This window comes from Heloderma suspectum, chromosome 1 (assembly GCF_057233095.1).
Source record: "Heloderma suspectum isolate Gila_16-S chromosome 1, 16-S_ref, whole genome shotgun sequence".
NCBI classification, from domain to species: domain Eukaryota; kingdom Metazoa; phylum Chordata; class Lepidosauria; order Squamata; family Helodermatidae; genus Heloderma; species Heloderma suspectum.
Genome location: NC_139458.1, coordinates 79,097,289 through 79,118,442, shown reverse-complemented (window position 1 = coordinate 79,118,442; position 21,154 = coordinate 79,097,289). Strand labels below are relative to the sequence as shown.

Sequence of the window (21,154 nt, the reverse complement as noted above, 5' to 3'; positions counted from 1 at the left end):
TTTTATGCCATGATCAACTCTTCAGAGTGTGGCTTTCATTAGTGCAGGAAATAATAAACAATTCTGTATTAATCACTGTTGATGTAGTCAGTTTTGATTGCTGATGCTTGTCACATATATCTAGTAGATCCAGGATAACTAATGCTATTTCTTTTTCAGAAGTTGATGAGCTGCTGTCTTCTCTTAAGCATGTCCAGCACACTCTGGTAGATCCGCAAAGTCAAGAGGAAGTTGCGCTAATTTTACAGCTTGTGCAAAACACCGACTTTCAAAATGCTTTTAAGATACACAATGCTGTTACCGTGCATATGAACAAAGCAAGTCCTCCATACCCACTTATCTCCAATGCACAAGAGCTTGCACAAGAGGTGTGTATTGTGTAGATTCCTATCTAATAATTAAACTACTAGTAGTCTGCTTATTCCAAACTTCCAATCATAGGTATGCCATTAAAATAAAAAGGTAGAAAACCCCCCAATGCATAACCTAAATAACTATCTGTTTTTCCTTCTCCGGAAGAAAATAACTTTAGAATCTGAATGCTAGCTTTTGTATCTTTAAGAATTTAAGATGGCAGATAACATTAATATTCAGTATCTTAATTGAAGTGAACTGATCCTTGCAAACTTCCTCCTTCAGGCTTCGTTCTTTGCATGCAATTCAGTAGTGACTAAGATCCAAAGGGTCGCCTGACTAGTGCTGCATGTTCAAGGAGACATTGGGCTTGTGTTCCTTAAGCAGCAGACTACTGTGTCACAAGTCAAATAGCTTTTGACTTTAAGGTCATTTCCAAAGCATAGTGTGATGTATGATATGGTAATCTGTTCAAAGAAACAGTAAAATAATACCACTGGACATGTGCAAGCTTCTGGGTGAGCTTAAAGTGGCTCATGGGATTCCAACCAATATTTAAACATGACAGAATGCCATAGGGTGCTTCCAGACAGAGGGTTCCTGGTGCAGTATTCAGCAGGGCACTTACCCCCCCCCCCCCGCCAATCCCCTTCCACCCTGCCTATTCCGTTGCATGAGTGGGACCTGCCGCTTATGCAAGGGAGATTTAGCACTTCTTAGTGGAGGCCCTAAAACGAGTGGAAATGCTCGTTTCTGAAAGGAGGCAAGTCAGCAGAGCTCCTTTATGCAAGCTCCACTGACCTTCCTTCCAGAAATGAGAGTTTTTGCTCGCTTTGGGTTGCCCCTGGAAGCACTAAATCCTCGCTGCACAAGCAATGGGGGCCACTTGCATAGCAGAATCGGTGGGGGCATAAGTGCCCCATTGAATACAGGGCCTAGTGCTGCCAATCAGAAGGCATTGTGCAGCTATTCCATCTTTTGTTTTCCTTAATGGATTTTTTTTGCAGTAAGAAAAAAGATGGAAGAAGTAGTGGGAAAACAGGGAGTTTATAAATGGAAGATGATGACTTCTGGACCCCCATCAAATTGGAATGAAGCAAGGAGATGGTGGGATACAAGCCTCATCTGGAAGCACCTGTAGTATTCTGTTCAGCTCTGAATTGCTCTTTCTAAATTAATAGCATCTGGAAAGGGAAGTGTATTCGAGATGTAAAAACATAATATAACAAATATAGGTTTGACTTTTGCCTGTGATTTTGGTTGTCATCCAGATAGGTGGCTGAATGGATCTTTATCTTTTCTGTTTCTCCCTGTTGTGATGATGACTCGTATGTTCTATTTTTCTGTTGTACTAGCAAGTTAAAATGACTAGACAAAGTTAAAGTAGATGTGGACTTAGGAGTAAATGTGAAGTGTCCACTTTTCTCAGTACTGTGCAGGCACCCCATAGCTGCGCCCCTAAGGACAGTTCAAAAATTCAGGCTACTCTGTTGGTCCATATCAACAAAGCAATTCTAGTAGTTTTCATCTCCACAAGGAGCAGGTCTTTTGTAAAGTTAAAATGGGTATTAATTGCCCATTAAAAGCCAAGTCACCCCAAAATACTTTGTAATCTGTCAGAGTTCATTTGATACCTCAGTAAATCAGACTGTAGATCTGCGCCAGTGTAAATTCTGTAGAATTAATTCAGTTCTGTTTCTGCAAAAAATCAGACAGCTTATAACTACTGCACGTTTGATAGGTAAAGAATTTTAACAGCCTCCATATTTCCTTTGCTACTTAGAATGTTTACATCCAAATTGCTTCTTGCCGTTTACAATTTCTTGGGTGGCTGAGATGAGGAGGGGTGGTGGTGGTAGTACTGGTGGTAGTAGCAGTAATAAGCATTTATAGTACTTTACTTTTAAAGTCTTCAAAGCACTTCAACCTAAAGTAGTATATATTTTCATATACACATAGTATGTATTATCCATTATATTTGAATTCATTGTAATATTGTGGATATATTAGTATGTCTTGACTTAAGGAAAACAGGGAAACCACCTTTTAGTTACTAATTATGTCTTCAGATAAATAATAATGTGGGCCGCGGTGGCTTAGTGGTTAAGACGCTGAACTGCAAACTGGAAGGTCGGCAGGACAGCAGTTAGAGACCCAAGTGCTGCGTGACGGAGTGAGCTCCTGTCTTCAGTCCCAGCTTCTGCCAACCTAGCAGTTCGAAAGCAAGAAATTGCAAGTAGATAAATAGGTACCGCTTCGGCGGGAAAGGTAACAGTGTTCCGTGCACCTCGGTGTTCAGTCATGCCGGCCACATGACCACAGAAGCGTCTTCGGACAGTGCTGGCTCTTCGGCTTAGAAATGGAGATGAGCACCACACCCTAGAGTCAGACACAACTGGTTGGGGACACCTTTACCTTTACCTTTTATGTCTTCAGAGGGTCTAGGTAAACTTCACTAGCAAGTTTCATATTAAAGGATGAAATAGGATCAACAGAGTTGAAAAAAATATAATTTTCCAATGAAGTATGGCTGCAATTCATTGCATTTTAAATAACAAAAGTCTCTATTTTCAAGAGCTCCTTTGCAGTGTACCCATCAAAACTGGAAGCCTGGACCAGTAAATAATTTACTTTCCTAAGCCTCTTTCATATTCAGTACCGCAAGACAATAGGACCAGTTGCTTAATTCCAAATCTTCTACTGCATCGAAAGAGCCCTTGTATAGCTTTTTGCCTAAAAAGGACATGAGTTCATTGTGCAAGCAGATGTCCACTTATGCAGCAGGATGTCCACTTCACAATGGGACTTCCCCATCCTCTTCTCCACTTGAAGCCTCCTTTCACATTCAAATCTGCTCTGGAGGGTCCCCCAACCCTCTGGAACAGATTTTGGGGTATGTGGGGGGCTGCAGTGGGGAGGGGAAATCCCATTTCACCAGTGATTTCCGTTTCGCTACTGAAACAGCATCATTGGATCCAGCCCATGCTGTGACCATATGGAATTAAAGAGAATCAAGATATTGGTATGATTGTGCTGTTGTACAGGAAATTTACCATCAGTGCACATGAAATATTCTTGACATTCTCAAAACACAAATTGCTCTTTAAACTTGAGATTTGAAGAAGCAGTTTGGAGTTCCTCCAGAGGCAGCTTTGAGAGGAAATATTTCAGAATAGGTTAGGTAAGTGCACAGATGCTGTGTACATGCCCTATTGGAATATAATGTTAGTAATTCCCTGACTAATTGATCAAAGGTTACAGATTCAACATAAAGGATGTTACTAGCTCTATGGTTTGTTTAAATGCTGAGTAGGGTTGTTGTTGTTTTGGATAGTTCTCAGAGTAAGCATTTCCTTAACTTGTTTAATAGCAAGGCAAAGAAAATATGATTCGTCTGTTTTTCTGAAACTTTAATTTAATTGGAAGGCTGTGTAAAGCATACAAGCTTAAGGAATTTATGTGGAGATTAACTCCCTAAAATAATGTGGTGTACTCTGTCTCTGTTATAAAAATAGCTGTTGAACTTCAAAATTAATTAAATGTATTTTAAAGCCAGTTAAACTTGACAAAATTGAGGGCCAGGGATAGGGAAACATAACTTGAGTGTGGATCCTCAAAGATAAGTTGATGTAACATTCAATAAAGTAGTTTCTGACATGGAATGCTCTGTAGAATGTTAACAAAATTTTCAAATTCTAGATTCCATATATCACAAACCTTATGTGACCATAGTTTTATCTTCTCTTACAAAATCAGTTAAAACAGATATGGCATACTAGTTTTGCTTAGGCTTGTTCTTCCAGAATTAATACTTTGAGAACTTTGGTGTGAGATTTTGCTAACACATAAATTAAATCTTTCATTTAGAGGTGTACAAAATTATTTAGGGTGTGAAGAATGTTTTCTCCCTCTCTCAGTATACTAGAATCCGGGGTCCATCCCATGAAGTTGGTTGGTGGGAGGGTCAGGACAGATAAAAGGAAGCACTTCTTCACACAGTGCATAGTTAAACTGTTGAATTTACTACCACAGGATGTAGTGATGGCCACCAATTTGGATGGCTTTAGAAGTGGGTTAGACAAATTCCTGGAGGAAAAGGCTATCAGTGTCTTTGATGGCTATGTGCTACCTCCAGTACCAAGGGCAGTGTGCCTGTGTACACTAGTTGCTGGGGAACAAGGGTGCGAGGGTGCTGTTGTGCTCATGTCCTGCTTGTAGTTTCCTGGTCGACAGCTGGTTGGCCACTGTGTGGACAGAATGCTGAACTAGATGGACCCTTGGTCTGATCCAGCACGGCTCTTCGTATGTTCTTTACTGTTCGATGCATCTTATACTCTGATCCTACACATTTGCCCACAAGTTAAATATTGTGTGTTGGATCTAGACATGCATTTATCAGATTTCCACTAGTACTGGAGGAAGGAGGCAGGGTGACAATTTTCTACAATTCCCCTTCCCCTTACAGCCCTCAGCACCAAGTCTTACACTGTTCCAGGTGCTTTCCATTTTATTGATGCAATTAATTAAAAGATTAATAAGCCACCATTTTAGGGTAAACCCAAGGTGGCACACAACAAAACTTATAAACCAAAACTGTAGGATTTCTTGCACTGATTTCCTTCCATATCACATGTGGATTATGCTGTCCGTGCTCAGCATTCAGTTCTTTCCCCACCTTACATGCACAATAGCGATACAGCCCTCAAAACTTGTTTATGCAGCCAACAAGATCTTACTGACATCAGCATGCAGTGGCTGAAATTTCCAGTGCATCCATATTTGCTATACAAAATATTCTTCAATACTACATTAAGGGGAATAAAGTTGCATACATCAAGGATTGCAAGTCAAAAGACTCCTAGCAATTGTCGCCAATGAAAATAAAAGGTAATGTGCACCAACACACCTGAAACAAGACTACATGTCCAAAACAACATATTACTACCTCTGCCTGTTTTAAGCAAGATGGCAAACTGTGAAGTGACTAACTTTTCAGGGACTAGTAAACCACACTGTAGAACCACACTGCCCCATTACACACAGATTTCCCCCCACTCCACCACAGTCCCTACGCAAGCTGCTTTTGCATTGCTTCAACCAGTACCTTGGAAAAAGCTGAAACTAGTTTCCAGCAACACAACTAGCATCACCACAGTGGAGGTGTCTACCACTGTCGCAGGCATCTACTGTATAGTCCCTCTGGCATCACAGAAGAAGTAATGTTTTCTCTCTTCTTTATGTGGTCTCTCTGCCCATCCCCACTCCCACGTCCCAGACTATTTAGTTACCACATGAGCATTTAGTGGGCCTTTCTGAAAGGAAAAAAATGTACACGGTTACCCATGACCTCACAGCGAGGCGCATAACTTCAGGAATATTGTCTTTTAACAAGGGCAGTACTATCTCAGTTTTTCTATTTTGAGCACTACCAGTAAGATGGAAAGAAAGTTGATGAAAGAACTGTAAAAATGTGTTAACAAATTCATATGGAGCAAAAAAAAAGACCCAAATAAGAAATCTTTTTGCAAGAGGAAAGAGATGTTTAGCTACATAAATACCACACTTTATTATAACACATATCTTACATTGGATAGCACACTTTATTATAGCACATATCTTACTTTGGATATCAGAATAGATAAACAATCCAGATAAAGTATCCAAGTTGAACAATACTTTTTGTTTGGGTAAGTTAGGGCACAATCCTGTTCAGATAGGCATCTGCCTCCAAACTCAGAGGCGACCGCGTATCGAGTGCATGGCAGGAGAAGCACGGAGGGGATCGTTCCCTCCATACTTCTCCTGCTCTGTATTTTCGGCTAGACAGCCGATTGTGGCTGTCCAGCCATGGGAGGGCTTAGTGGGGGATGAGGCTGCTGTATGACACATTGGATGTGTCATACAGGCATTTCCGCCCTCCCCACCCCGGAATGCCCCTTTTCGGCCGCTCTGTGCTCCTCTTGCATGCGCAGAGGTCAGGGCTGTTCCGTGCTGCCTCCAAGGCAGGCAGATTGGAGATCTAAACTCAATTTAAGTCAGCAGCACAATTATCATTAACATGCAGAATGTCTGGAAAAAAACACAGGTAAATCTCCTGTTGCAGCAATTAGCAATCTAGTTTTATAGGGCATTTAATAAATATAATATATTAAAATATATATGATCCTGACTTTAATCTTATGGTCAGCTGGGAGAGTTTGAATTATGGAAAAACAACAGTTTGGGGGAAATCAGCTGGATTCCCTCTTGTCACTGCAGCCTCCCATCCTACTTGTCCTGCTCTAGATTGTGTCTTGAATGTTTGCAAGCAAATACAGGGAGCGGTGCAATAGAATAGTCAAGTTGGCAAGCAAATGGTCAGGCACACAGGTTTAAGTCCAAGGAGGTTTAGGCTAAGGCTAGAATGGTCAAAATCCAGGCAGAGTTCAGAACATAGGCAGGCAGGCAATGAGAATCAGATAGCAGCAGATGTAGTCAAGGTAACAAGCAAGAGGTCAAACACAGTACATCAGTCCGGTATGTTACACAGTCTAGAAGCAGGGTTGTTAGGCAGGCCAGAAGGTCAGTAAACAGAGCATCTATCACAGGGCACGATTTAGGAGGTACATGGTAGAGGCTGGATGGACCATGTTGTTCCAGCACTGGCTGGGTTTCTAGTGAAAGCTTTTAAGCTCAAAGCCAGCTAGGCCCACCCAGAGCTCAGCTGCAGTAATCAGAGCTCCCTTTCTGGAACCTATTTCTGAAAAGTCCATTTCTCCTGAGGAGACCTTTTCTGAATGCAAGCACTCCTTTGCACAGGAGCCCTACAAGCCTGTTGCTTGAGTAGGGGTGTACGAAACCCCACTTACCTTGCTCTGCTGGGGTCCATGGGGGGGAGGCAATCTGTTCCCCCCCCTGGAATCCTCGATGGAGGGGAGGCGATCCGTTCCTCCCCCCCCCCCCGGAATCCTCCCCAGCCAGCTCCGCTCCACGCCGTGTCCGCAGAGCCACCAGCTGGGCTGATCCACAGCCGGGCTGCTGCAGACGCAAATGGCGTCCTGTGTAGGGGATGCCATTTGCATCGCTGCTTTAGCCATGATGGGCTACATAAATATTTACGTAGCCTATCACGGCTAAAGCAGCGACACAAATGGCGCCCCTTATGCAGGACGCCATTTGCAGCCGCACATCGGAGCAGCAGCCAGCAGCGGCCGGATCTGGACCACTGGAGGCAGGTAGGATCCGGTCCACGGGGACTTTGTGGGGTGACAGGGGGGATTGCTCCATTCCGCCACAGACTCTGGGGGGGCTGGGTTCTTTAGAATCTGGCCTCACTGTAGTCTGTGGCGGAATTCTCCGTCATCCCTACACTTGAGGCAACAGTGCTCCCAGGGATCAGAGGGTGGCTCTGCCTCAGGGGCAGAGTCACTTTCTCTTGACAGGGATGGCCCTGCAACCACTTCCCCCGAGGGCTCAGGCTCTCCATGCAACAAGTCCATGCAACAAGGATCTGTACTGGTAAATACTGGAGATTCCCCCACCCCCCAATGGACCCATTATAGAAAAAGAAGAAAGGAGAATACATGAGTACTCCTTTACAGCTAAAGTAAAATTATATAAGGTCCAAAAAGGTAGACAATGTAACCAATTGATCGAAAATGTGTGACCTTTTATTAATTATTGGAAAAGTACACTACATCTGTTGGTTAATATAGTTCATGTATATCACTTACTATAAATTGATTTATATTTTGGGATAATATAATGAAAATATACTTGTTTTTAAAAAGTTTCTCTTAAGAATAAAATTGACTACAGCAGAAGCTTTTGTGATCCAGTCAAGTCAACTTGACAACTTCATTGATTGTCATCAGTTTGGATCAGGAAAGCAGACCAAACAAGCTTCATACACACATCCCCTTCCTTTCTTTATTTTTTTTTCTACTGTTCCTAAGCAACTGATGATGGATCAAAGCTAGTGCCACGGTACTGCTGAGGGAGATATTCCTTCTGAAGTGCAAAAATGAGTCTTTATATAGATCAGACTTCCTTTCCTTTGGAAATTACATTTGCCTGATAGCCTTCATATGTATACTTTTAAAATTATTTTTTAAACCTAAGTTTCGATCTCATGTATCTGTCCCAAAATACAATTCTAGTAACATTTCTTACATTATTTTATAAATATATTTTTCATGTGCTATTATGAATTACCATGTGGAAAAATCAGCCTGTAGAAAAACAGACTGATAAAAGTTGTAATGCTCGCTGTAGAAGACTGCCGTACCCATCTGTCAGAATGTTATTTAATTACAAGAATTACTCCTTTAATTACAGAGAGCTTAGGGTAGAACTAACACAATATCGGTAAACATGGCCAGAATCCCATGTTCGCTAAATTAGGTGAATGCGTGGGCTGAGAGATTTCCAGGAGAGAGGTGGCAGGAGGAAATGCTTAACTCTTCTTTGCCCACCACGTTTTGCTCCGCAAGCACTATCCCAGGTAGTGGGGAGAAACTGTGGGTGGAGGAAGATGCTAAACACCCTCAGGCTTTCACTCCTCTGTTGGAAATGCATGCAGGCACGCTCTCTCTTGAACGTTTAACATATTGAGAAAAATGGTTTGGGAACCAGTGTTTGCTGATGCAACATGTACTTCTGCCCTTACTAGTTTTAGAAAAGGCATCCTTATAGTGCAGCTTATGGTATGTGTGTGGGTGTAGGGTGCTTGGCATCACATTTTTTTGTGACCTCCTGTCTTTCAGGTACAGAGTGTTTTGAAACCAAGCCATCAGAAAGATGGACTGGAACTTAATTCTTTATTAAATGCGCCTCATATTCAGGTAGGAACTAACAGTTTATTTTAAAGTGTAAAACATTTCCATTGCTTTCTTAATGCCTATTCGTAAATAGCTTTTAGACACGTACTTTTTTTCCTGCACAATATGATAAAATTCCATGATTCAAAGACATAATAATTGCATCCTGGGCAGAACTGTAGATGCTGCTTGAGTTTTGTTTGATGCTTGTGCCACAGTGGTTTTTCTCTTCCAAAGAGACACAGTGTATTTAAAGCTAAGAAGTTTACCTCTTTGACTGTAAAAACTTCTGCAGTGTAAACTTTAGCATTCTAGCTATGCGTGTTCTGTGCTATGTGCACACATTATTACTTTGAAGCCTAATTCATTTGACAAAACCATATGATACAGGCCTGGGTCAGATATTGTATCAGGTATGGGCAGCATGCTTGTGTGCTGTTGCTTCACAGGACAGCCGCAATTAAAAATTTAAATTGTAGCTGTTAGGCAGAGGTTGTTTCCTCTTGCATTAATTTTCACAGTCTCTGTTCATAAAAGCACAGTCTCTTGTTCTTGAACATAGTGTGGCAACCCATCCATATTGAAGCAGATGTAAAATATGGCTCTCCTGGACCATAGTATACAAGATGGATATTTTTATTTGCTTGATGGAATTCTTAAGCTGTCCCACTTAGTAGAAATTAATTCCCATGCGTGAATGTAACCTTCTATAAATAGCTCTATTTGTTTTACATCAGGCACTGCTTTTGGCTCATGATAAAGTTGCTGAGCAGGAAATGCAACCAGAGCCAATGACAGATGAAAAGATTTATGAGAATGTTGGTCTGTATGGAGGAGAGACAGTTAAAATAGTTCGCATTGAGAAGGCTAGAGATATTCCATTGGTGAGTATACTGAGACAAGTTCCAAGAAAAAGATGGTTTCCATATTATTTTTCACAGTTCTTGGTCTGATGTTTGTGGTACATTCTCCTCTTTAAAACCAAAAAAGAATACTGACACACTCACTCAGGTATGAGAGAGGAGACACATGCACATACCTTTTCTTATTGTACCACTGATTCTGTGGAATGGCATGTCAAACTGAGAAGTCATTAGCTTTGGCTCATATTCTCAGGCTATAGTGAAGGTTTTGTTATATTGTGTTATAAGAAGACCCCTGGTGGTTTCTCATGTGTGTGCTCGTGTAAAATGAAGCATTTCTTGGGAAGTTGAGCTTAAAGACATATTCCTGTATTACACAAGGCACAGTTTAAATCTGATCAGTGACTGAAGATATGTTCTTCCTGAAAATCAGTTTAAGGTATAGATTTGGCATTGCTACTGTTCTTATTCATATAAAGAACACTAATATGTTTTCCCACCGTTTTATGCATTTCAGAATTTCTCCATGAATAGTAATCAGTCCAATAAGCTACTGTGCTCAGGCTGCCCACTGTAGGATTGTGCTCTGCTGTCACAAACCAGTTATTCATTCATTACTGTTAGGTACTAGGACCAGACCATAACCCAACCTTCTTCATCACCCAACCTTCAAATGCCATCCAGCCTCCCCATCCCTGCTCCGAGCCGCTCCAGCTAGACAGTCGAAATCGGCCGTCGAGCCACAAATGCAGGGCTGCTGGAGCACAGAGAAGATCCCCTCTGCGTGCCGCCTGCCCTCCATTGGATAGGCAGTCGCCTCCGAGTTCAGAGGCGGCCAGCTGCCCCCACAGGATTGCGCCCTTCATTGCTGTCAGCCACCCTAAGTTCTGTGTAAGCATTAGAAGGGCAGGATATAAATCTTTATATAAATCAATCTGTTTGCATTCTCTTCAGTTTATATCATATGAAATACATTGGAGTGTGCATTAATTTAATTTTAATCATTTATATTTTACTTTAAAAAACTTCCTCGGGGGCTAATCAAAGAACCAGTTTAAAAACAGGAAGAATTATGTATTCTTGTATATACAAGAATACAATTCTATGTATAATATAATACATATTATGTATTATATGGGTTGTATACTGTCCCTGTTAAACATACTAGGGGCCATTCTGTATTAAAACATTTTCTTTTAGATTTTCTCTAGTGTGCTAGCTATAGAAGCTAAAATAATGTTTAAAAACTGTAGGGAATTTTCATTTTCAGGAATTGTGTTATTATTTTTCTATCCTGTCCTTCCTCAGAGTTCAGGGTAATATTCAGCATACATGATTCTTTTATTGTTGCAACAGCCCTGGGAAGTAGGTTAGTGTGAGAGAAAGACTGATCCTAGGGCACCTCATTTGGAGATTTAAACCCAGGTCTTCCTGGTTCTAGTCTAACCACTAGTTAGTCTAGTCTAATCTCAGTTATAGGATATTTCTGATATTTTAAAATTGTCACTTTCAATTATGTAGGGTGCTACAGTACGCAATGAAATGGATTCAGTCATCATTAGTCGAATAGTGAAGGGAGGTGCTGCAGAGAAGAGTGGCCTGTTGCACGAAGGTGATGAAGTTCTGGAAATCAATGGAATTGAAATTCGTGGAAAAGATGTTAACGAGGTTTTTGACTTACTGGTATGTTGAATCTGTTACTTATCTCATGGTATTCTAAATTGTTGCTTAATATAACCCTGCCAGTTATGTATTCAAATCTGTTCAATTCCAGCTCAGGCATTCAGACATTTTGCTGAAGCTATGTTTAAAAAGTTTGGACCTTGAATACTTAGCAAGCAGCTAGGTATGAATACCTAACAGACAGCCTTGTCTCTCATTACATTCTCTAAGGTCAGAAGAGAGCAGTCTCCTGATATTTCCCTTAGCATGTCAAGCACGGAGAGATGTTAATGTTTGTTCATCAGTTCTGAAAGTCTTCTTCCATCGAGGTCTACTAAAGTCCAATCCAAGAAGTGAAATTGTGTGTGTATGTGTGTGTTAGAATGTTGGTTTATTCTGTTTAAGAACATATGTCCCTGTATGTCCTAGGATATAGTGGGAATGGCACATCTTTATTGATTTATCAGGAATGTTATTAATTCAAGGAGATAATAAGAGCGAAAGAATTGCCTTGCTGTATCAGATCAAAGATCTTTCTAGGCAAGTATTGTTTCTTCTGATAGTGGCCAGACAGATACTGCTTGAGAAATTCTCAAGCAGACTGTGGATGGTGGCAGCTATTCTCTACCCCCCTTTGCCCCCAGCACCTGATAAAAAGAGAGACTGCTTCTGAACATGGAAGTTTCTGTTATTCTTTATAGTAGTCATTTATAGACATGCATACATGCGTTTATCATCCGTGTTCCATAAGTTCGTTATTTGTTAAATGAAGCAGCATGCCTGAACTTACTGCTGATCAGTTTCACTGGATGATGCCCCCTTCAATTAGTGGATCAGTATCACAAAGAACACTATTCCCTTAAAGCTTGAAATGGCAAGTTGAAGTGCCAACTAGCAAGTAACTTGAGCTGTGAGTAGGTATGCTGTTGGTGTACCATAGGATCCTTAGGAGAGTCCTTACTACTCTCCTTTAATGTGGCACCCCAGAAGGACATTATGCAAGCCAATTTAAATGGGTTTTGGGTTACCTCAGTTTTATAACTGGGACTAAATCTACCCCAAAACATGCCAGTGAATTAGTAGCTGCTACCACATACTGAATTAAAAGAACAATAAAACTTAAATCCCATGTGGGGAAGAGATCTGACAGGGATACTGAGTCACCACTCCACAGTTCCCAGTCCCTCTCCCACAACTCCCTGAATGGATTAACACATATTTATCCAGTAGCTTGGCTGAAAAGCCTAAAGTAATAACAAGGGGTGACATACATTGACCATTAGCATGTAATAGCAGCAAATCATGGCTTCATTAACCCCTGATTTGCTGTGGTGCATGCCAGTGCCATCTTGCATATGCAGCCTCCAATTGGCCCAATAGCAGGTTGCTGCGTGATGTCCAAACCTGGATGCTACAGGTTAATCATGGGATAAACAACCCATAGTTAACCTACAATTAGTTGTTAGGTTAACTATGGGTTGTTTAACCCACAATTAACCCATAGTGTCCTGGTTCAGATGTCACACAGCAACCTCACATCAGACCAGTCGGAGGTTGCATATGCAAAACAGCAGTCGCATGTGCCACAGCAAATTGGGGGTTAATTAACCTATGATTTGCCACTATAACATGTGAATGGGTCCATTGGTTCAGAGTCCACCCAGAAAAGAACATACAAGATTATTTTACCTAAAACAGTAGATTTATTAACAGGAACACATAGAATATAACACTGCAGTCAAATTAATAAACTGTTTCTGGCTTTTAAGAATTATACACCTATAAACATGGCCTAGTTGGTATAACAGGCAGGTACATTCTCTCTTATGTGGTGCATAAGATGAATTCTAGGAAGCAATAGTTGAATCAAATCAAAAGGCCTCCCTCTTCCTGGCAGAGGAACAGTATGGACTCCAGGGAGCATAGCTAGCTAGCTCCAACTGAAGACTGGATAGCTCTCTAACTGAAAGTAGAGACTAGGTTCTCTACTTATAATTACTTATAGGAAGGAACTTTGGGGCCTAGGTTTAACAAAAAATCCAACTTAGAGAGCAATCCAATGGCCGCTGGTCAGCAGCTAGACAGCCATAGGATACATCGGTTTCTGGGAACCAACCTCAGAGCCCGTGCTCTGAGGTCGGTTGCCTGAGAACCAACCTTCTCCCCCGCCCACGCTGCCTCGTAGGCAGCGTAGAACGGCCCCAAGTTCTGCGCTCGGGAAGCAGCGCGGAGTAGCGTAAAAGGGGCGTTCGTGGGGGTGGGGCGGAAATGCTGGTACGACACATCCTATTTGTCATCCAGCTGCCGCCGCCACCCCCCGCTCCAACTTCCCACGGCTAGACAGCCAAAATTGGCTGTCTAGCCGCAAATGCAGGGCAGGAGAAGCACAGAGGAGACAATCCCCTCCGTGCTTCTGCCTTGCATTGGATAGGTGGTCGCCTCCGAGTTCGGAGGCGGCCACCTATCCCCATAGGATTGCGCCCTTAAACAATTATATGCATGTCTAAAATGTATCCCCTAACTTCCCAGTTTTCCATGACAGCTAGTCCGTTTTGAGCTGGAATTTGGGGCACCTACTTGCACATACATAGTTCCTATCATGCTTGTTTTTAATGCAGATATGGAAAGAACAGCTTCCTTTCTCCTGTTCACTCTGAAATTTTTGCTTCCTCATCCAGATAGCACTTGTAGTCCACACTAGAGCCAGTGTGGTGTGGTGGCTAGAGTGTTGGACTGGCAGTCAGGAGATCCGGGTTCTAGTCCCCACTCGGCTGTGGAAGCTCACTGGGTGAATTTGGGCCAGTCACAGACTCACAGCCCAACCTACCTCACAGGGTTGTTGTGTGGAGAGGAGGATTATGTACACCACCTTGGGTTCTTTGCGAGAGGAAAAAAGGCAGGATATAAATGAAATAAATAAATAAATAATATTTTCCTTTCTTGGTCCCTCAAGCTACTTGCCCTCACTAAAACCTAATACACATTACCCTAGTATACCTTATTATAACGAAGCCAAAGTACATGTAATTGAAATAATCACATATTCTTCCCTTGCCTACCCATGCCTCCATTTTCCACCCCTTTCTCTGTTACTCCCTTGTGTCTGTTTTAAATTGTAAGCCCTTTGGGGTAGGGATCTGTCATACCTGCTCACCATGTGCATAAATTATAAATGGAATGTTGTACGTAGCCCCTTTCTTCTACCTCATCCTGGCTCTGAGAGCCATTCCCATTTATCTAGTAGATCCCAACTGTTTATCATTAGGAGCGCCATCTGAGCATTATCTTTGTTGTTCTAACACTTACCTAGCCTGGCATCATCTGGGCCCGCCCTACCTGTGATGGTAAGAGCTGTGATTGAGTTATAAACATACAAATGCCTTGCTGGATTAGACCAAATGTCCATCTGGCAAAGCGTTCTGCCTCCCAACAGTGGCCTGACAAATATGCTGCCATTCTTGTTGCTCACCTTCTTATGCCTCGTCTGGTGGATCTGAAAAGCTAATTTCTGAAAAGAAGGAAATGGTTCTTCGTACAAACATGCCAGAGTACACCCAAATGGAGACATGAAACTGGGATTAGAGTTTAGGGAGAAGAAAGGCTGGCAAGAGCAGCAGCTTCAAATTCCTCTCCCCTGCCCAAACTGTTTTTGCTCACCATGCAAGCTCAGGACTGTTGTAAGTTGTTACTAACTGTTGCTTTTCCTCACAGGCGGACATGCATGGCACTCTGACGTTTGTGCTGATTCCCAGTCAACAGAGCAAACCACCACCTATGAAGGAGACTGTGGTATGTGATCGTAGCCCATTTACATTATATAACTAAACTGCAAATATTCAGTTATTTTGTTGTTGTTGTTGCTGTTTAAAAGTTACACATCTCTTGTAAATGGAAGAATAGACTATACTGAATTATACCTATGCTTTGAAAACAGGTACCAGAATGTTTGATTGCAGCCATTTGGGGGAGTTTCCACAGAACATCACTTTGTGGACTTATTTTTGAATATACAAAAAAGCCATCCATTCATTATATGAAGGGGAGAAATAGTAAAATTAAGCTTATCAGTGTCGATAATGGGCTGGATGAAGGCAAACAAAGTGAAGCTTAATCCAGGCAAGGCAAAGGTGCTCCTGGTTAATTGAAAGGCAGATCAGGGAATAGGGATTCAACCTGTGCTGGATGGGGTTAGACTCCCCTTGGACTTGGGTTCACAGTTTGCATTTACTCCTGGATTGAGCCCTGAACTTGGATGCCCAGGCTTCAGTGGTTGCCAGGAATTCATTTGCACAGCTGAGGCTAATGTGCCAACTGCACCCATTCCTGGAGATGTCATATCTGGCCACAGTGACAGTTACATCCCATTTGGATGACTGTAATGGGCTATACATGAGGCTGTCTTTGAAAAGTGTTCGAAATCTTCAGCTGGTCCAGGGTATTACAACCAGTGTGTTGACTGGGGCCAGTTAAAGAGAGCATGTGACTCCCTTGTTACAGCACAGCAATATATGAAGCTGCCTTATAATGAGTCAGATCATTGGTCCATCTAGTCCAGTACTGTCAACGCTGACTGGCAGCAGCTCTCCAGGGTTTCAGGCAGAAATTTTTCAGGCAAAGAGGTTTTTATTCAGGCAGAACTTTGGCATGTAAGCCCGTCTGTTGCGGAAGGGTATTCTTTTGGATTGAGTGCTGTTTGTTTATTTTATTGTTGTGCTTTTAATTGTGCTTTTAATTTATATGCTTTATGATTGTTTAAGTTTTTGTTTTAAACTTGGTTTTATTATCGTTAGCTGCCTTGCACGCTATTTTTTGGTGGAAAGGTGGGAATATAAATCAAATAAAGAAATAAATATATTTTCAAGCAATACTTTTTCCTTGGTAGGCATTTCATGTGAGGAGGAAAAAGAAATCCACTCAGAGAACTCTTGTTATTGCCTTGTTGTGGCGAAGGGGCTTGCGTAACTCAGTGAAGCCATAAGCTATGCCGTGCAGGGCCACCCAAGACGGACAGGTCATGGCAGAGAGTTCTGACAAAATGTGGTCCACTGGAGAAGGAAATGGCAACCCACTCCAGTATTCTTGCCAAGAAAACCCCATGGAACGTATCACAAGGCTAAAAGATATGACGCCGGAAGATGAGCCCCTCAGGTCGGAAGGTGTCCATTATGCTACTGGGGAAGAGCAGAGGGTATTTCCAGGTAGCGCCAGAAAGAGTGAAGCGGCTGGGCCAAACCCGAAAGGACACTCAGCTGTGGATGTGTCTGGCGGTGAAAAGAAAATCCGATGCTGTAAAGAACAATATTGTTTAGGAACCTGGAATGTCAGATCAATGAATCAAGGTAAGCTGGAGGTGGTCAAACATGAGATGGCAAGATTGAACATCGACATCTTGGGAATCAGCGAACTCAAATGGACAGGCATGGGCGAATTTAATTCAGGTGACCATCATATCTACTATTGTGGGCAAGAATCCCTTAGAAGAAATGGAGTAGCACTCATAGTCAACAAAAGGGTGGGAAAAGCAGTACTGGGGTACAATCTTAAAAATGATAGAATGATCTCAGTACGAATCCAAGGCAAACCATTCAACATCACAGTAATTCAAGTCTATGCCCCAACCACTGAGGCCGAAGAAGCTGAGGTTGATCGGTTCTATGAAGACCTACAACACCTTCTAGAACTAAAACCCAAAAAAGATGTCCTCTTCATCATAGGGGATTGGAATGCTAAAGTAGGAAGTCAAGAAATCACCGGGATAACAGGCAGGCATGGCCTTGGTGTACAAAATGAAGCAGGACAAAAGCTAATAGAGTTTTGCCAAGAGAACACGCTGATCATAGCAAACACTCTTTTCCAACAACACAAGAGGCGACTCTACACATGGACGTCACCAGATGGTCAATATCGAAATCAGATTGATTATGTCCTTTGCAGCCAAAGATGGAGAAGCTCCATACAGTCAGTCAAAACAAGACCTGGAGCTGACTGTGGCTCAGATCATGAGCTGCTTCTTGCAAAATTTCGGCTTAAATTGAAGAACATCGGGAAAACCACTAAACCGTTCAGGTATGACCTAAATCATATCCCTGATGAATATACAGTGGAGGTGAGGAATAGATTTCAGGGATTAGACCTGATAGACAGAGTGCCTGAGGAACTATGGACGGAGGTCCGTAACGTTGTTCAGGAGGCAGCAACGAAATCCATCCCAAAGAAAAAGAAATGCAAGAAAGCCAAGTGGCTGTCTGATGAGGCTTTACAAGTAGCTCACGAAAGAAGGGAAGCGAAAAGCAAGGGAGAAAGGGGAAGATATACCCAACTGAATGCAGAGTTCCAGAGAATAGCAAGGAGAGACAAGAAGGCCTTCTTAAATGAACAATGCAAAGAAATCGAGGAAAACAACAGAATGGGAAAGACTAGAGATCTCTTCAAGAAAATTGGAGATCTCAAGGGAACGTTTTGTGCAAAGACGGGCATGATAAAGGACAAAGAAGGCAGGGACCTAACAGAAGCAGATGAGATTAAGAAGAGGTGGCAAGAATACACAGAAGAACTATACAGGAAAGATTTGAATGTCCCTGATAGCCATGATAGTGCGGTCACTGAACTTGAGCCGGACATCCTCGAGAGTGAAGTCAAGTGGGCCTTAGGAAGCATTAGTAACAACAAAGCTAGCGGAGATGACAGTATTCCAGCCGAGCTATTTAAAATCCTAAAAGATGATGCTGTTAAAGTGCTGCATTCAATATGCCAACAAATGTGGAACACTCAACAGTGGCCACAAGACTGGAAAAGGTCAGTTTACATTCCAATCCCAAAGAAGGGCAACGCCAAAGAGTGTTCAACCTACCGCACAATTGCGCTCATTTCACATGCCAGCAAGGTGATGCTCAAAATCCTACAAGCTAGGCTTCAGCAGTATGCAAACCGAGAACTACCGGAAGTACAAGCTGGGTTTCGAAGAGGCAGAGGAACTAGAGATCAAATCGCCAACATTCGCTGCATCATGGAGAAAGCAAGAGAATTCCAGAAAAACGTGTATTTCTGCTTCATTGACTATGCTAAAGCCTTTGATTGTGTGGATCACAACAAACTGTGGCAAATTCTTAAAGTGATGGGAGTACCAGACCACCTTACCTGTCTCCTGAGAAACCTGTACGAGGGTCAAGAAGCAACAGTAAGAACCAGACATGGAACAACCGACTGGTTCAAAATGGGAAAGGAGTACGACAAGGCTGCATATTGTCACCCTGCTTATTTAACTTATATGCTTATTTAACTTATAGGTCCGTCTAATCAAAGCTATGGTTTTCACAGTAGTAATGTATGGCTGTGAGAGGTGGACTATAAGGAAGGCTGAGCGCCGAAGAATTGATGCTTTCGAACTGTGGTGCTGGAGAAGACTCTTACGAGTGCCCTGGACTGCAAGGAGGTCAAATCAGTCCATCCTAAAGGAAATCAACCCTGACTGCTCATTGGAAGGACAGATAATGAAGCTGAAGCTCCAATATTTTGGCCACCTAATGCGAAGAGAAAACTCCTTGGAAAAGACCCTGATGCTGGGAAAGACTGAAGGCAAAAGGAGAAGGGGACGGCAGAGGATGAGATGGCTAGATAGCATCACGGATGCAATGAATATGAACTTGAGCACGCTCCGGAAGAGAGCGCAGGACAGGAAGGCCTGTCGTGCTATGGTCCATGGGGTCACGAAGAGTCGGACACGACTGAACGACTGAACAACAACAACAACAACAACAAAAATATAACACATTAATTAAAAAGGGATCTAAATGGGTTCTGGGACAGCCCTACGAGTGTCTTGGAGGGAGTGCTTTAGGACATTAAGCTCCCCTGTCAAAGAGAAAGAAGACAGTAGATAGGATGGTAGATCAAAAGGTGCTCTGGATAATCAGACTTGAGTTGTTAAATACAACAGATGTCTCTAGCTAGCCATGTGCTGCTCATGTAAGCTTCCTCCATCAGATTTTCAGCTCTCTCAGCACCATCTCCTAGGCCTTTCCTGGGAGTTGCCTGACTTTCCCCCAGCAAAAGGCGTTTGGGGGTACCGTGGCCTGTAGGAGGGAAGGATAAGCCCCATTGCACAGCAGTCTTCCACTGGCATAACCTTAAGTCCAACTCATTAATTCTGTGTCCCACTTGTGTGGTTAACTTTTACATTAAAGTCAAAGTCTACAAAACCACTTCGTAAAGTTGTTTTAATTGTTTGGGTGCTCTCTGTTTCTTTTACTGCTGTGTATTAATTGTGTTTTTATGGATCTGTTTTTATGTTAGATTTTAATTAACGTTTTGTTTTTAACCTGTATTTTATTATTCTTGGCCACTTAAGCATCATTTTTGGCAAAAAGGCATGAAATTAGACTTGAGTTAATTAATTATAAATTAAATTAATAAATACATAAATTTTCCCTGCAGCATATGCTGCATAGATTTTTGGCAGGGATCTTCTCAGTTTCGAAAAGCCATGAGTAAAAATTCTCATGTCACATTGCAGAAATGAGACTGTCATACTGGGTACTGAGAGGGACAATTGCTCAGTTTTGCATTTTCTTTACTAATCTTATGCCTTAAATGCAGATTTTTGCTATTGAATTTCTATTTCTGTAATGTCAGATGTATATGCTAATCAGTGAGTATTTTCTTGATCTGGAATATGCTGTTAGTTGAGATATTTATATGTCTGCTCGTTCCCAACTTTCCTCATTCCACCAGGAAATTCCTTTTACAGTTACTCTTCAAAGAAATATGAATGCCTTTTCACTGAGTTCAGAATAGCATTTTCCACCCTACCTCATTCATTCATTCATTCATTCGTTACATTTCTATACCACCCAATAACTGAACCTCTCTGGGCAGTTCACAACAAATAAAATTATAAATACAACATGATAAATTGCAATATAAAAGTTTAAAAGTATAAAACTACAGTAGAAAATAAAAACCAAAATAAAACCTGGCAACAGTGCAAAGATTTAAAATACAGTAACAGATTTAAAATAACAAACTGAAAGACTAGGCGCCAGGTGAGCCTCTCTGGGAAGCTCATTCCACAACCGGAGTGCCACAACAGAAAAGGCCGTTTAAATAGAATGACTTCTCCTTAAGAAATGTTTGTTTGAAAACAAGGAGGGACAAACATGAGTGTTTTCTTAATGAATGGAGCAATTTTATTTTAAATTGGTACTGTTTGCTACAAGAAAATCTGGTGAAACGGTGTTTTCTAGTTCTCTTTATCTGTACGTGTTACTGGTTGTGCTTGAAAAAGCAACTTGCTAATAATGGGCAGAATCCAACAGGGTGATTACACCTCACCAGTTCCCATCCGCAAAATTTAGCACTTCCAGGGCAACTGGAAACAAGTGCGAACACTCATTTCTGGAACAGGGCAGGTTGGTGGAGCTTGCAGAAGATCTGAGGGTTAGGATTGCTCTGGTCATGCAACATTTGAAAAACAGCTCT

General features: G+C 41.9%; 1 protein-coding gene across 1 annotated transcript in view; it reads left to right on the top strand.

Annotated features, from left to right (window-relative positions):
- PALS1 (protein associated with LIN7 1, MAGUK p55 family member) overlaps positions 1–21,154 on the top strand; it is an 87,465-nt gene that overhangs the window by 47,407 nt on the left and 18,904 nt on the right. The window contains exons 4-8 of the mRNA XM_084848825.1: positions 160–368; positions 9,099–9,176; positions 9,890–10,036; positions 11,537–11,698; positions 15,389–15,466. Coding sequence (XP_084704951.1) covers positions 160–368; positions 9,099–9,176; positions 9,890–10,036; positions 11,537–11,698; positions 15,389–15,466 — 674 coding nt within the window. The remainder of the gene's footprint in view (positions 1–159; positions 369–9,098; positions 9,177–9,889; positions 10,037–11,536; positions 11,699–15,388; positions 15,467–21,154) is intronic.